A 16874-nucleotide genomic window follows, 5' to 3' on the forward strand; every position below is an offset into this window, starting at 1 on the left:
TCATAAGCATAGAGTAGCAGAAAGAGCTAATAAGGCTCTAGTCTTAAACAGTGGCAACAATCTATATATTCTAGTTAGTTAAATAAGCTACTTATTCTAAGAGAAAGTTACTTACTTAGTAAACCTAGCGTATAGTATGCTTAACTACAACTAGCTAGGATGCTATATTAGCATAAGGAACGTAGGTATTCTATAGAATAGTTATTGCTCTCTATACGATATTAATCTATATCTTAAAGCTTCTATACCTAATAGCTAGAAGCATGCAGAGAAGGATAGTATAGAGCACTCTTATTATAGTAGAGTAGACTTATATATTAAAGGTTAAGAGCATAGAGAAGTATAGTAAGATTAGTAAATTAGAAGTTTAGTAAAGTATTATTAAGACTAGCAAGGCTATAATCTAGAGTCTTATAAGACTAATAGGTTGCATTTATATCTACTTCTCTATAATGCAAGCTATAGAATGCTTATAAGAAAGATAGTAATAGAGTAGCATACTTACTAGACGCTAGGCGCTTACAGCAAAACTAATAAAATAATGCAAAGAGCAAATATACTAGTATATAGTTATAGAGTAAATACGCCTAATTCTACCTTATAATAATAGAACTATAAAGGTAGAAATAAATTATGCATAGTAACTAGCTATAGCTTAAGATATAAGAAGCTAGCAGAGAAGCAGTTTAGATAGAAAGTATAACGCGTATAACTAGAACTATTATTAACTATAAATAGCAGTTAGATAGTTTTAATACAGTAACTATAAATAGAAGATAGTAGAGTAAAGCTGCGTATCTAGTATAGCTAGCAGCAGCTACGCTTGCGTTTTAACTGCTATAGGTACTTATTAGTACTCTAAGATCTATTACTTTAAAATCTATCCTTCTATTACTTTAAGATCCGTCTCTCTATTGCTTTAATTACTTTAAGATCTATTAATATATTACTCTAAGAGTTACTACTCTAAGCTCTAGCTCTTACCTAGCATAATATAGTAGAACTTACTTTGTTAAGCTTAGTTAGGCAGGATTAACTATAAGTAGCAAATAACAGTGCTAAGGTAATCTGCCTAGAGGCTAGTTACGTAGATACTTAGTATTGCTGCTATTATTCTTAGTATTAGCTAGAATTTCTACTTGCTATTAGCTCTATAGCTTTATACTAACCTATACTAAGAGATGCAGGCCTTCTACTAAGATATTCTTATAACTCTCTGCGCAACTAACTATAACTCTATAATAGATCTTTTTATACTTATATTATCTAGCGCTATCTACTCTACTATTAAAGACTATATGCGTAAATACTTTATTAAAGCAGAAGTAAGCGTTAGCAATATATTAGCTCTTAAGAAGTAACTTATTTACGTCCTCTAATATAATCTTCTTCTAGAGCTAAATAAAACCTCTACTTCTAAGAACTACGCCTTAATTAAAGCTACTCTATATCTTATAAGGACTATTATTAAGAACTTAGATGCTTATTACTATATTCTACGCTAGGTAATAAGCTACTAGACTAGCAACATAATTAGCTAGATAAGATAGGTAGCTAAAGACCTTACTAAGTATAAAGGTTAGCCTCTAGCTGCATAAGTTACTCTATATAGAATCTAATACCAGCATGTCCTTATCTAATATATTAAAAGTCTATACTGCTAGCACTAGACTCTCTAGATAGTATAATTTATACTATATTTACTAAAATAGTATAGCAGCAAAGAAGCATGCACTTGCCTAAGGCGCATTAACGCATAACTTATATACTAGAACCTTATAATTAACAAAGATCTATTTATCTATATCTTAGCTAGAGAAATATACTAATAGAAGGAAATAGGCAAATACCTTAACTTACTTCTTAATAAATACATTCTCTAGGCTACCTATAGCAAGGAGGAAGCTATAGGAAGCTCTGTTTTACGCAGATTTATATTATACTTCTCTTTCTAGAAGCAGAGTAATATCTATATATTATACGTAGACTAGCGTAACTATGTTTATAAGATCGCTAATATTATTATTTATAGAGATAATCTATAGAAGCTAGTTAGACCTATTAAAATGCTAGCTTATCTTACCTATAAGATTCTTAGGTTTAAGTAGTACTACTAAGTATAAGATTAAGGTATATAGATAGTATATAGCTTAGCGCATAAGAGGTTCTTTTAGCATAGTGCTATCTATAGTATACTTAACTTCTCTATAGATATTAATTTTACTAGACTTATTAATAAGCCTTATTAGTCTTATTAATTAATTAGACTATAAGCTAACAGTTCTAAAAATAAAGCTACTCTTATAGTAATATAACCTAATATATAACTAAAATATAACACCTTATTACGCTCTATATACATAATATCTATAAAGATACTTAGACTCTTAGTAAGAGAATAGAGTTCTATAGAAGGCTCTGTGCTAGTATAGGAGGAGATGCTAATAGCATACTTTTCGTATCTCTTTTCTTAGCAAGATCTTATTATTAGGCAGCAGAAATTACTTGCAAGGCGCTTTATATTTGCCTATAATATACTATATATACTATGCAAGAAGTTCTACTATAGAATGCTTCTAACTATCTTTAGAAGCATAATACTTATAAGCCTAGTAAGCTGTATATATATAGACCTTATTGTATATAGAGCACGTGCCTTTGCCTAGGATAGCAATAAATCTAGTATCTGCTTGCAAAAACTTACACTAATAGTACTTAGAGAATAGATACTTAAAAGTAAGATTAATAGATTAGTTAATACTATATAAGCATATATTCTTAGGATTCTTATAGCTTTATTTTGCCTAGAATAACTTCTTAATCTTAGACAGTAGGCTGCTATATAGCTAAGAAGGATCTTTAAGTAAATCTCGTTCTCACTCAGAAGTAATTATTAGAGGCATCTATATAGATTTTGTATACTAGTTTAGCTCTTATACTTATACTAGCTAGGCAGTTAACGCGTTAGTTAACTTATAGTTATATCTTATTTGCATTAACGCATAAGGTTACTATAAGACTGCTGTACGTAGTAGGTATTTTAGGCATAGAAGCTATCTTTATAAAATTACTTATTCTATTATTACGCGCTAACTTAATTATAGATTAGCTATATAGAAGAGCGTTGCTTATAGATAATAATATGCTAGCGCTGCACTTAAAATTGCCTATGCAAATAGTTAGTACTTCTATAAGAACTATTTTAACTTATTACTAGAAGTATATGCTTACTAGTGCTACTTAAGACAGATTCTAGTAATATATTAAGGTAGTGCTAGGAATAGCAGCATAATAAATAATCTAAGGCTAAGTCTTTATACTAGACAGCATATTTAGAATCTACTTAGTATTTGCTAATTAGCTTAATACTTCTTGCATAACTATATTTAGAAAATTAGGTTACTATAATTATTTGCACTTAGCGAAAATATATTAAAGATAGTATAATAATTTTAGAGTTCTTCTAGTGCTAAGGTAAGAAGCTTAATAATACTTAGCGCGCTTCTAGAGCTTCTAGGAGTCTAATTAGTCTATAAGTTTCTAGTATTATAAGGCACCTGCTATTTACGCAACGTTAACTAGAATATTCTTCTACTCTCTAAAAGACTATTATTGCGCAGATAACTCTACGAGCAATTATATATAATAATATAGCTAACTGCGCAACTGCTTACCTTTTGCTGCGCTTATAATTAATATATAATATAACTTAACATTCTCTATAACTACCTTCTAACTTATCTAATATTAATAGTATTAAGATATATAGTTATACTATACCTTGCTGTAAAGAGCGTCGTGCTAGCATATTTGCCTAAGAATATCTACTAATAGGTTCTATTAGTACTTAGAGATTGCATCTTAGAACTTACGTAAGCTTTTATTATAGCTATTCTACGCGTAGTAAGACTTATAACCTAAGGTATTGCTAGAGATAGAGACGTGCTAATAGTTATTACTAATCTTATGCAAATATCTATAGTTATAGCTATAAGAACAGCAGTAGTACTTTATAAATTTAGCAGCAACGCGCTTAATATCGCAGAGATAGTTTAGTTTAATATTATTATGCTACTAAGAAGAGCAAGGTTAATAATTCTTAGCAATTCTAATTATATAATAGAAGAAGTACCTCGTAACAAAATACTAGAGGCAGGAAACTCTATAAGAGTAGAAGTTAACATTAAATATGCTAAGGAGCTTAAAGTAAGAGAAGAAGAGAAGAATTATTACTCTAGTGTTATAGATAGATAGCTATGCAGGAGAAAGAGTAAAGTAAAACTAAGTGTCTCTAGCTTAACGCTATATTATACAGCGCATAAAAAGTAGTATAAGGCAAGAATAGATATAGCTACTCTATAAGAAAAAGATAGTACGTATCTACTAGCAATAGAGATCTTTATAACATATATAGTATAGCTATACTATCTCTTATAACTAATCTAATCTTTCTAGTATCTTCTTTATAGTATAGTAGTTATAGAACTTATTTAGATATATAATGTATATAAGGCTTAGAGGATTCTTCTAGTGCAGAATAGATTTAAGAAATTTTGCTTCCTTAAGCTAGTTAGCATTTATTATCTAGTCTTATACAGCAATACGTACTAAACTAGATCTAGTTAAAGGCGTATACTATAAAGCCTTCTTACATCTCTCTAAGCATATAATTAGTCTATCTCTTAAAGCTATTAATATCTAATCTCTGCCTATTAATATAGACTTCTCTCTAGCAAAGTTAATTAGCGTAAGATAAGTATTATAGCTAGTTTCTTTTAGTATAGCTATATAGACTACTAACTTAAGCTTTAGATAAGCTCTTAATAAGCTAGCGTTTAAATTAGTTAGCTTAGAAAGTCTCGTCGTCTTAAAATACTTTAATAATACTGCAAACGCAGTAATAGAGATAACTTCGTACTAGAGTAATCTGTTTAATTTACCCTCTATAATAGCATACCTTTCTAGAAAGTCTTTGCTTAGTAACTTATTTATTTTTGCTGTCTCTTTTCTCTACTCTAGTATAAGCTGCGTATAAGCTACTCTTAAAGCATAATAGAAAAGCCTATAAGAGAGTATTTATTAAGCTGCTCTATATGCGATAGAGTACTTCTCTCTTATTATAGTTATTATTTTGCTGCTTAAACTATAACTATCTATAATAACTATTAAGTTTACGCTAGCAAGCATATTTTATATAGTTTATTGCATATAGAGAGCTAGATTAGTGCTAGAGTTATCGCGTTTAAAAACTTAATCTAGTTAATAATATAATAAAGAGATTAAGGTGTTAGCTTTGCAAGGTATAATAGCAATGTTATTATATCTATCGTTAATAAGATTAAATCTCTTATTCTAGTCTTAACTTCTGCTCTTATTCTATATTATAAGCTTTGCGCATATAATATATGCAGCTATAAAAAACTACTTTTCTCTAAGTTAGAAAATACTTAAAACTGCTCTAGTAAGTCTTCTATTAAGGCGTTACTATATAGCAGCATAACTATTAGTTGCTTTAGAGAGTTTCTTTTCTTTTCTAGTTAGTTTCTTATATATCTTGCGCTGTCTATCTTATATAACTAATAGCTCTTATATCTTATGCTATAGAGTTTCTATTTATATAGCAAATTTGCCTTACTAAAGAGCTAGTTCTTTTTAGCTGCAGTTTAGCTTCTGTTCTACAGCAGCCTGCTTTATTTTAGCAGCTATAGAAGTAATATCTTTATTATATACTTCTTTCTAAGCTTACTTAAGATCTTGCTTTAGCGCTGCATTCTTTTCGTGAAGCTGCTTAAGCTGTCTATACTTAAAGTTTAAATTACTTTATATCTCTAATAAAGCTATATTAGCTTTATTGTAATTAGCCTATAGCTGCTCTTCTATCTTATACGCTTTTAAGCTATTTTTATACTCTTTAAGAGCATCTTAAACTGCTAGCTAACTGCTTATATCGTTTACGTAATAGCCTTAAAAATCTCTAAGCTCTTTTTCTCGTAGTGTTAACTAGAACTTTGTTATATTTAAATTCTTAGAATTTCTATTAAAAGCTTTCTATAATATTATGTGTTTAGAGTTAGCAGACGTAAATTCAGACTTAAGGTACTTAAATTTAGTTATATAATTAGCTTTAGTAGCTTTACTATCTGCAAGTTACTATTTAAGCTTATTTGCATAAGACTTAAGTTCCTTAAGTCTAGTTATGCATCTACTTTCGTTAGCTTAACTATTTGCAAGTTGCTATCTAAGCTTAATAGTATACTTAAGAGTAGTATATTAGCTATGCAGGTTAAGCTTAGATTAAAGAGACTTAGATTTAGCTTAACTGTCTGCAAGTTGCTATCTAAGCTTAATAGTATGCTTAAGAGTAGTATATTAGTAATGTAAGTTAATCCTAGAAAGAGAGATACTAATATTATATTAATAGTTAATAGCGTTCTTAGTGTCTATAGTCTTGCTGCAAGATAAAGATAAGGTTTTAGTTAAAAGCTCTTCCTTATTAACTTAATATAAACTGCTAATTGCGCGAAGAGCGCTTTTAGGTAATAGAAGTAGCTATAATAGTAATTCTAGTATAGAATTACGCTATCTAAGCAGAAATTATTAGCAGGCAGTATTGCTATTGCGCATAATATTTACTAACCTTGCTTCTACTTACTAATATAATAAGATAATAAGAAAATAAGAATAAAAGAGAATTTAGATCGAGAAATAAAGAATATAAAAGAGATAAATATAGTAATCTAGCACTAATGCATGCTACTTAGCATAGTTAATAGTTAAGAAATTAAGTAAGAGCATAATTCCTAGCTCTAGCTAGCTTTTACAAAGATAAAGAAGGAATTTTTAAGCTATAGTTACTACTTTAAAGATATAATAAAGAAGTAATAAAAACTTAAGAGAGAAGAGAGCATATTAGGCGATAGGCTTCTGCTATAAAATATAGCCTATAGCTTAGTTTTTACGTAAAAACGCTGCTAGATATAACTCTATAAATTAACCTTACAGCTATTCTAAGCTCGTCCTCTATTTTCTACGCGTTAAATATTATATCTTATAGTAAATATAAATATATATTTAATTCTATAATATAAGAAGTAAATGCTAGTCTTGCAAAAGTTTCTAATACCTTACTATAATAATAATAGTAACTTATAGAACTAGCCTAACTCTAGCAATATTACTTCTAATCTTATAAGATGTAAAAGAGATTATTAAATTTTGCTATAATGCCTTAAAGCTTATATATGCTTAAATATTTAGCATAGATATATACTATCTTAGATAAGTAGCAGTAGGTATTAACCTATCTATGCTGCTTACCTAAAGCTATATACTCTTTAGCTTATACTATTTCTCTTCTATTTAGCTATCTAGCAGGCTTAATATAAATAAGCAGCACTTTATTCTTTCTCTAGACTCTATAGCAAAAATACTTTAGATTACTAATATATTATTATGTAGTATATAGATTAGTTAAGCAGATTTAGAACTAGGATACTAACTGCTCTACTATAAGAGAGCTAATATTACCTTACCTCTGCGTATCTAGTTTAGCTATTATAGCTAGCTGCGATTTAAGCTCTATATTAATTATACAGCTGTTAAGGACGCTATTCTAGCCTATATCGCTTCTCTTAGCACTATTCTACCTCTAAGCAACTATACTGCGCATTAGACTCTAGCTTTAACTTTTTAAGTTAAGGCATAAAAGGCAAGTAACTTACGCTAGATTATAGTATCTCGCACACAGCAAGCAAAGCGCTAGAGATCTAGTATATTAGATAATAATTTAAGGCTAGTAAAACGATACTTACGCTAAACTATAGTGTCTTCTAGCTAGAGCACAAAGCGCTAGAGATGCAGTGTATTAGATAATAGTGCAATACTAGCAAAATAACTCTAGTAAGCAGATGCAGTAGATATGTGAACTTTCTATAGCTTTAAATAGATAACTATATAATTTATCTTATCTTCGTTTTCTTACTTACTATATTATATAGTAAAAATATGCTCTTTTCCTTTATCTAGTTAATTTATAGAGTAAATATTTCTTGCTTATTATCTATAATCTATAACGCTCTATGCATATAGTGTAAGACTTGCAAACGTAGTAAACTATAAATAAGTTAGAACCTAGCGCATATTAGATATATAAAATATTATCTAAGTCTAGTAAATACGCTTAAGCATGTTTTAATACATTTATCCTTAGTAGTTATAAATTAGTCTCGCAATTCTCTTCCTATATACTTTTAGTACTCTAATAGCCTTTATATCGTCTCTAACCTCTAAACGCTGTTCTTCTATCTAATATCTTAATATCTAAATTTATATTATAGATGCAGCCTATATGCTATTGCTGCTAAGAGCCTAGTTAAGCTAAAGACTTATTTAGATATTTCTACGTAGTTAGCTAGGAATGCTCTGTTACGTAGCATTTAGAATATAGTATAGCATAAATAACTTTAAGTTAGAAGCAGAATTATTAGCCTATTAGCTTTGCTAGAGGCTTAGTCTACGATATATTAATATTAAGTAAGTCTCTATATCTGCATATAGATATATATATTACATAACTAATTTGCTCTCTAGAGGTAGGCTATATAAGTTCTCTATATACTCGTCTTAAGATTATGCTCTATATATTACTCTACGCAGCAATAAAAGGATATACTATCTATATTATAAGAGGCTTAGAAGCTATAACATACTAATTAAAAAGATTACTTAGAAGACACTAAATAGTACTATTAGGTACCTAAACTAAGGCTGTTTCTCTGCGTTATCCTTATTACTCTGCTTTATACTACAGCACCTACGCAAGTACCTTATCTAATTTAATAACACGCATAACTAGAGTTGTCTAACTAGATAGCATTTGCTCTTATATCGCATAATAAGCAAGCAACTATATAGATAGTAAGGTATAAGATCCTATGCTGCATAAGCTCCTACTACTACTTAATTCTATAAGATATTTAAATCTGCTAGCACTATATAAATAAGATAGCTACCTAAAACTATACCTAGGTCTACACACACGATAGAGATAAGGTTACTGTTAGAGGTCTATCTACGCTAGATTACACTGCAGAGGACGACAAGAAGAATAATAAGAAGGATAATAAGAAGGATAATAAGAAGGATAGCGAGAAATATAGCAAGGAGTATAACAGCAATAGCAAAGAGTCTGATAGAGAGGAGAAGGTTAATCAAGGATAGTAATATTAACGAATAGTTTCTAGATAGTTATAATAAAGAGGAGAGTTTAGAGGATAATGACGAAGACGAGGACGACGATAAGGATAATAAAGATTTTAAGAAGACTAATTCTAATAATAATAAGGGAGACATGTAGATAGTTACACTTGCAATATCTATTCTTACGTAATTAAATAACCTTCCTAACCTTAGGAAGTACTATATTAATTTAAGGCCTTAAGTCTCTATTATTATTTAGTAATATGCTAGGTATTTACTGCTCTTTCTTATTACGTCTGTGCATAATCACATGTAAGCTAGCCATTTTATTTTTACTTCTGACAACCTGTAGAAATATCTTACGTCCACTGGGGCCTTGGACTATGGGCCGATGGGGAGTGTTTGTCAATGGGTTCGCCATCGTGTGGGCCGTGGTTGTCATGTTCTTCAGTTTCTGGCCGACAGGCGTACCTGTGACGCCGGTCAACATGAATTGGAGCTGTGTGCTTTGGACTGCAGTAATTCTGTTTGCCTTGGGGTTCTAGGCGTTGCATGGGAAAAATGTGTACACCGGACCGGTTGTGGAGACGGATGTAGAAGGTCTGGGAAGGGTTGAACACGCGTGAAGTTGTAGACAGGTCATTCTTTAGACGCCAAATTCCAGGTATGAATCGAGAAGCTTGGGATGTATCCTTGTTCTCTTCAAAGTGGTGCAAAGTAATCCACCGCGCTTCTAGATGTATTCGATATTTGATATGCACATCATGTTTTCTCAGAGAAATACTGCCTGTAGGAGCCATATATGAGGAGTGAAACGGAACGGGGAGGAAATAAGCTCTGAGGCATATATTGCTGGAATTGAGTATACCGATTTCGTCAAGGTACCTGGAAAGATTGACTAAAACTATCTCCCGTGCCAAAAACCACGCCCCAACTATTGCAAAAGGGTATCATTCATTCTGTCGCTACATTATGGAGAAACACCGAAGACGGATGGTTCGCCGGTTGGCTTTAAAATCGTCTTGACATTCGCTGAAGTATTTTAGTTCAGCTTCTTGTTGCCGACCTGCACTGGACGACCCTGGCTGCGCTGATACTGGAGGAAGCCGAAGAAGGCCGCGGCGAGGACTGCGAGCATGATGACGTTGCCTGCTGCATTGTTATATGCATTATGCGCGCTCCATTGGCAATCGTATAACTTACCGACGAGGAAGGAGACAATGCCTCCAGCAAGGTCGACCAGTCCTTTGAAGAAGTTGATGACTAGCTCGACAATCTCAGTCGCGAATTTGGCTGCGAACTGGGCCGTGTTTTCGACCAGGTGGAGAGCAGTGGTGAAGAAGGACCAGACGACCTCGACCATGGACGAGACGAGGTCGGAGAGAGCGGAGACGATCGAAGACATGGTGGCTGAGTCAGGTAGTTGAGAGTGTGGGGTAGAGGTGTTGCAAGGAAGAGAGTCAAGTTGGTGGTAAGTGGAGTAGTGGTCGGTGTTTGTTTGCACAAAGGTATTGTTTGCGCCAGCAGCACTTACCTTTCGCAGCTTTATTGCTACTCGTGATCTGGCCCGGAATGACGAAGCATCTACGCCATGCGACACCTTTCCTGTTTCTTCAAGCCAACTCCTTACCCTTGCTGATGATCCGACGCCTGTGTGGAGGTGGCTGGTTGGATGGCGCATTCAGGCAACGGTTCGCTTGAGTGAGGGTGTGACGTCAGTTGTGTAACCTGAGGAATACCAGGAGCACTGGACAATGCTAGAACCGACAACTTGGTGCACCGGGAACGAGCCGTTACTGCTAGTATTGTGCATGGATTTACAAGTATGCCTGCAGTAACAGGGCGAGCCTTACACAATCTTGCTCGAGCCGTGCCACAAGTGTGGTCGCGATTTTGCAACCTAAGCACTATGCAGCTAATACAACGCCATGGTGGTCGCGTGATCTTTGAATGACAGATTCCTATGAACAATGGCATGGATCCAACTCTTTGGAGCTCTGCGGCTTTTCGCGTGGGCATGTTGTTGTGTGGGAAGTGAAGCTACAAAGCGAGCTAGGGTTACGTCATCCCTTGGGCTATGCTGAATGCGGCTTCGTCCCGCCGCCTCCGATCTTCCACTATCAATCCGCATCCCACTATGTCCACCTTCGACAAGCTGTTCGCAAAGGGTAAGGCAAAGGTGAAGGAGTTCACCGACTCGCGCCCCTCACACCAGCAAGGCCAGCCCGGCCAGGGCTACCCAGGCCAACAGCCAACACAAGGCTATCCTCCTCCGGGACAGCCGCAATACTCGGGCGCGCAGTATCCCCCACAGCAATACCCTCCAAACCAGTACCAGCAGGGCCCACCGCCAGGCCAGCAGTGGGGCGCTCCCCAGCAACAATGGGGTCAGCCACCAGCGCAGCAGCAATGGGGTCCTCCACCTCCGCAACAGCAGTCCTATGGACCACCGCCCGTCCCGCAGGCTAGCAAACCTCAGTCGCCGCATCCACAAGCCCAAGGACCACCACCAGTTCCCCAGAACCGCCCGGGCTCAGCCCAGCCGCCTCCTCCGCAGAACATCCCCCCTCCTCAGGGCGAAAGAGTGTACTGGAAGCCCTCGTTCGATCGTGCGACACCTGTATCACACAACTTCAGGCACGAGATCGGCGATCATGGCTGGGGTAACAACGAGAAGCAGATGTATACCGACAATCCCGCCAACTCGTTCCACCACGATAACCGATTGATCGTGCGGGGACTGGTGGAGGGTGGTAGCTACACATCGGCCCGTCTCACCACCAACCAGACGCTACAGCGGCCACGCGGATATCTGACTGCAACAATACTGGCACCCGTTGCAGAGGGAATATGGCCGGCGTACTGGTTGCTGCCCAAGGACCCGTTCCAGTGGCCGAACGACGGCGAGGTGGACATTTTCGAGAGTTGGAACGGAGACTGCGTGAACCATTCATGCTTGCACTGGGGTCAGTACAATGGCGAAGATCACGACAAGCACCGCGTCGCTGAGACGCCGCTGCACGACATGCCGCGCCAGCCTCATACATTCGGTTTTGCTTGGATAGAGGAGGACGGCATACCAAATTGGCGCGGTCGTATGATCTGGTACATTGACGGCAGACCGGTCATGAAGGGTAACATCCCGCTTGGTACAAGGAGAATGGAGGAGTATCGGATTCTGATCAACATCGCTATGGGCGGAAACGTGTGTCAGGGCAAATTGCCCAAGGACGGATACTACGACATGGTTGTCAGTGATCTCAAGATGTGTGAAGAGCCGCAGGGCGGATGGCACTTGTTTGAACAGGCCTGGAACAGCACGCCCGAAGGCAAGACTATGTAGTACAGGGTTTGCATCCGTCTCAATCTGAAGAGCGTGATTGTGTTTATCCGTGGCCTATTCAATGCTGCTAATGAATCAAGATGGTAAAATCGTGCCAAGTCAATAATCTAGACTACGCTCAATTCGGTAAAGGTTCCTTTCACTCCCACGTGATACCGCGTCGCGTGTCGCGCTTCCTCTGCCTATCGTTCCTATCGCCACCATGCATTCAGCACCGCGACCAGAAGATCATTTGACACCGCTGCAGCACTTGAATTCACTCCAGATGCCGACTACACGATGCCAACGTATACCCCATCACCGAAGCGCTTCTTAGTGCCGACACAGCAATCCGCGCAAAAGCCGAAGCCGAAGCCACCCTCCAATCTGCGCAATGCGTACACTGTCCAGACACCAAAACCTACTGCGCTGGCACCTGAAAACAGCGAGTCATTTTCTAGCAAAGTGGTGCCTGCGAGACGCTTCGTCATTGCCCCGCACCGTCACACGCAAAGCAGAGAGCATGAAGCAGAGGTGCGCGCGGAGCGCCACACGCAGCTCACACCTCGACCTAAACCACGGAGGAAATTTGAGCGGGTCGAGAGTATCGAGGAGCCGCCCAAATCCAGCCCTGACGGACCGTCGTATGACGACCGAGGCATCGGAGTCCTACAGACAGTGGAGCACGACGAAGCCGAAGTGAGGGACGAGGAGCAGAATGACGAGGATGAAGAGATACTATTTGTTACAGAAGAGCGTAACAAGCGACGTCGAGTCTCTCCCCCAACCTCACCCTCCACTCGCCAATCGTCTGAGCCTGCGACACCCGTCACCCTAAGGACCCATCGCTTTGTCGTCCCACCAGCACGAATGCCTGCACCGTTCACAGCTATTCGTACCTCCACAGAGGCCATAGGCTTTACCTCAGTCACAGCAACAATGGCTACCCCCGCGCCCCATCGTCCAGCCTTCATACTCCCACCCCAACCTACCTCGCCACCCAAGCCCTCGAAACCGCTACCAGAGATCTTCTCGCCTTCACGCAAATCGCAGAAATACGTCCCAAACGGACTAGCTTCAACGATGCAAAGCTGGATCATCGAGACGGCGAACACGGGGTTTGCAGCACAGGAACGAAGCACAACGGGCGGCGTAGTCTGGGGCAGGGATCGAGAAGACGGCGTTAGGCTTAGAGTACGTGTGACAGCGGCTTCTTCGTCGAATCTAAAAGATGGTGAGAGCGAAGTGGAGTGCTTTCCTGGCCACTTTGTGTTTGTCCGGGGTGAGACGGAGCCTGGCATGTATAACCACTCTCGCGCGCTCAGCGTCGTGGACAATGATGGCGAGATGAGGATTCTACTGGCGGGCCAAGGCGGAGCGCGAGGTGTAGCTGGGGTGAAGATCAAGATTGGCAGTATCGTGGGTGTGCGGGCGCCGATGTGGGATGTCGATGTTGCAGGAGAGAAGTGGATGATTGGCGTGGACTGGGTTGCATTATGATCACAGCGACAACTTATGAGTATACGAACTGATGATTTATGACTATCAACACTATTGCGCGGTATGGTCACAATCTGTAAGTGCTTCATTCGTCTTCCAATGTCCTTAACTGTGTATTTGCCCTCCCGTGGCTGTTACATCAGCTGCCTGTATATGTTGTATAAAATGTTTGCGTATGCTCGACATTCCTTTCCTGGTCTCTCCATGTACATTCCGCCCTTGGCGATGCTTCGCGGTTCTCTCAGCGACTGACCGGTACGCTCGATGTGCTATTTGGCTCAGTTCGCCCCTTCGGACGAGGCTCTCCGAGCTCTGGGCTCGAATGACGAGGACTCGGCGTTTTGTTGCGCTCAGCCCACAAGACGCTTTTCTGCTTGAGGTCTTCTCGTTTCGGGCCATTGTCAGCCAATGGACCTTCCCAGACGCTCACCAATTCATCGTGCATGAGGTTCGCAAACGCATCTGGGTCCTTCTCGCCTCGGAGATAATCCATGATGTTTTCCTTGGAGCGATTGATGAGTACATTCATAGTCTCGGCCAGGAATCCGTCGTCCCAGAATGGCTTGTCGGAGGCGTCGTCAGTGTCGGTGTCCGACTCGTCTTCACGCTTACAGTGACGCTTACGCTCTGCCATGCGACGGCTGGCTGTAACATAAATTAACATGCCGAGATCATGCTCCGAAATTCCGTGGGTACTCACCTCCTCCGGCCCTCTTGCCACCTCGTGCACTATCCGGTGTACCAAGTGCATCCGCACCACCAGTGACCTTCAGATGACTCGATCGCTGCAGCGTCACAAAGACGTCGCTCACCAGAGCACGGCGGAAACGCATGGCCTGACTGAAGTCGTAACCGAGGCGGGTGAAATTCGGCCACTCGTATTCAGCATGAGCTTCGAACCAGTTCAACGTGTTGAGGATGTCGAGGCGAGCTTCGTCGGCACTGCTGTAGGAGACGGCCGCCTTCTCGCCAGAAACGAACTTCAGGGCTGCAGCGACCATGAAGTGCGACCAGTCAGCTGCATCACGTTAGGTGAGAATTGCGCGTGTGGAAAGGTACTTACCGGGCTTCGTGAGTTGCGGTTGAGCCGGCGGAGCGCTCTCGAGGGGCTGCTGGGTTGCTGCTATGGCAGCCATTGCGATGCAGTCTATCAAATGTGAGTGTTTGGAACTGGCGTATGAGTGATGCAGATGCAGGGTGAGTGAGATGTCAGTCGCGTCGTGTCTTCCAAATTTTGGCAGTGACGTGTGCGGGACGCGTCAAGGGAAGGTGCGATGCCCATGGCGGTCCTGGCTATCTTCGCAACCTCAAGAAACCAGTGCCCAGTTTAGACTTCGCAGCTCTTACGGAAGAGCGGTTTTGCAAAGTTTGTGGTTTGTGGTGTGTGGTTCGCCACTCTGGATGGTCGTGGTTGAGGTAAGCTAAGGAGAAGATTCCATGGTTCACCTTAGATCTAACTTTTCCTTCGTATAAATTCGAAGTTAAGGCATTTTCGATGTTGTTTCACAATCTTCAAGTCATTCTTTATCCACGATACCATTATGCCTTACATTACCTACCCCTGCTGGGCATGCTGCTCCATTGCCAACGAGCAAGCCAAATGTCGTATCTGCTCCCCACGTCGTCCAAAGAAAAGCCGCATACCAAAGCCTTACAATGCAGAGAAACCTCGACGCATGCAAACCATTTCCGCTCCCATTTTAGTTTCGATCTACAACTGGAACGAATGTAATACGGAAGCGATACAAAAGGAGCTCGACAACATTCGCGAGATGAACACCTGCGAGCCATATTTGGGGCAGGATAGCCCTGCTCTCACCATCATCACACCCAACTCCGAAAACATACCGAGCGTAGCACTCCATGCTGCTGAGAATGAACACCCAACCATGGACAGGGCTACATTCAGAGACGTTGAACATGAGGTTGATTATGTTTCCGATCTTCGCGTTTTGATTTGCCCACGGGAAGCGACTAAGGAGCATAAAGGCAGAAAGAAATGTAAAAAGTGCTACGAAGCAAAACAAGCCAATGCACACTTCGCGAGTGCTATGAGGGATACGGAGGCGGGACTGGTAAGGAATAGATTTGAACAAGAATTAGCAAGCCGTTGTGGCACGATCATGGAGCCTGAGATCATGAGATCTGACTTCATGGAGCCAGTGACGAAGAATCCTAAATTCTGTGTCAGCCCAGTTAAATGGTGGCGATTACAGAGAGCTCGCAGGAAGTAGCTATGACTGAAGATGGTGCTACGAGGGCTTTCAGCTCACATCAATATCAAGTGGTTGATATGGCTGCGCATCACACATTTCTGTGCAACTCATGAACGCACGTGACCATGACCCTTTTGCACAGCACTTGGCTAGCGTATGTGCTGTGGTCTGCTCGGCTCACCAGTCTTACCTCAAGTAGCCCGACCTGCATTCGCTGACACCATCACCTCATCAGCAAGCGACAGGTCATCAACTCATCTGCACTGATCGGGATGCCAGGCAGTGAGAGTCAGCCACGTACAGGCCAGACATTCGCCTGCGCTGCCAATTCCCGAAACGGGTACATCTGTTCATTAACCTCGATAACCGCTACAATTCATCCTACGCGACCATGACTGGATGCACGTCACGAATGGCACGACCCAGAATAGATTGGGCACTGCGAGGAAGAGTTCTTGCAGGTGCTCTGGATGTTTCACGGCTCTATGCTGCGTCGCTGGACTTCCTGACCGCAATTGCAGTGCACTGTTGTACATCGGCCTCGAAGGAGTGTCAAGCGGGTCTGCGCCCTCACGATACCACGTTGTACAGCGAGGTCTGGAGACGATGGTGGAACAAAACGAGGCGAGGCCAAATCA

General features: G+C 39.8%; 6 protein-coding genes across 6 annotated transcripts; 3 read left to right on the forward strand and 3 right to left on the reverse strand.

Moving 5' to 3' along the window:
* Window positions 1-10240: 10240 nt before the first annotated feature.
* Window positions 10241-10603, reverse strand: SNOG_01406 (hypothetical protein; the record flags this gene model as incomplete). The annotated part of the gene is made up of 2 exons (XM_001791994.1): window positions 10241-10350; window positions 10402-10603. 2 exons carry the CDS (start codon window positions 10601-10603, stop codon window positions 10241-10243), a joined length of 312 nt encoding a protein of 103 aa, XP_001792046.1.
* Window positions 10604-11168: 565 nt separating this feature from the next.
* SNOG_01407 (hypothetical protein) lies at window positions 11169-12541 on the forward strand (the record flags this gene model as incomplete). Its single annotated transcript, XM_001791995.1, has 2 exons — window positions 11169-11225; window positions 11255-12541. The coding sequence occupies 2 exons, from the start codon at window positions 11169-11171 to the stop codon at window positions 12539-12541; spliced, it is 1344 nt and encodes a 447-aa protein (XP_001792047.1).
* Window positions 12542-12820: 279 nt separating this feature from the next.
* On the forward strand, window positions 12821-14020 carry SNOG_20014 (hypothetical protein; the record flags this gene model as incomplete). The annotated part of the gene is made up of 1 exon (XM_001791996.1): window positions 12821-14020. One exon carries the CDS (start codon window positions 12821-12823, stop codon window positions 14018-14020), a length of 1200 nt encoding a protein of 399 aa, XP_001792048.1.
* SNOG_01408 (hypothetical protein) lies at window positions 13024-13620 on the reverse strand (the record flags this gene model as incomplete). The annotated part of the gene is made up of 2 exons (XM_001791997.1): window positions 13024-13091; window positions 13314-13620. 2 exons carry the CDS (start codon window positions 13618-13620, stop codon window positions 13024-13026), a joined length of 375 nt encoding a protein of 124 aa, XP_001792049.1.
* Window positions 14021-14261: 241 nt separating the features above from the next.
* Window positions 14262-15156, reverse strand: SNOG_01409 (hypothetical protein; the record flags this gene model as incomplete). The annotated part of the gene is made up of 3 exons (XM_001791998.1): window positions 14262-14665; window positions 14721-15038; window positions 15084-15156. The coding sequence occupies 3 exons, from the start codon at window positions 15154-15156 to the stop codon at window positions 14262-14264; spliced, it is 795 nt and encodes a 264-aa protein (XP_001792050.1).
* Window positions 15157-15561: 405 nt separating this feature from the next.
* On the forward strand, window positions 15562-16264 carry SNOG_01410 (hypothetical protein; the record flags this gene model as incomplete). Its single annotated transcript, XM_001791999.1, has 2 exons — window positions 15562-16095; window positions 16217-16264. 2 exons carry the CDS (start codon window positions 15562-15564, stop codon window positions 16262-16264), a joined length of 582 nt encoding a protein of 193 aa, XP_001792051.1.
* Between the last annotated feature and the right edge of the window lie 610 nt (window positions 16265-16874).

Source organism: Parastagonospora nodorum (genome assembly GCF_000146915.1).
Source record: "Parastagonospora nodorum SN15 chromosome Unknown scaffold_2, whole genome shotgun sequence".
NCBI lineage: Eukaryota > Fungi > Ascomycota > Dothideomycetes > Pleosporales > Phaeosphaeriaceae > Parastagonospora > Parastagonospora nodorum.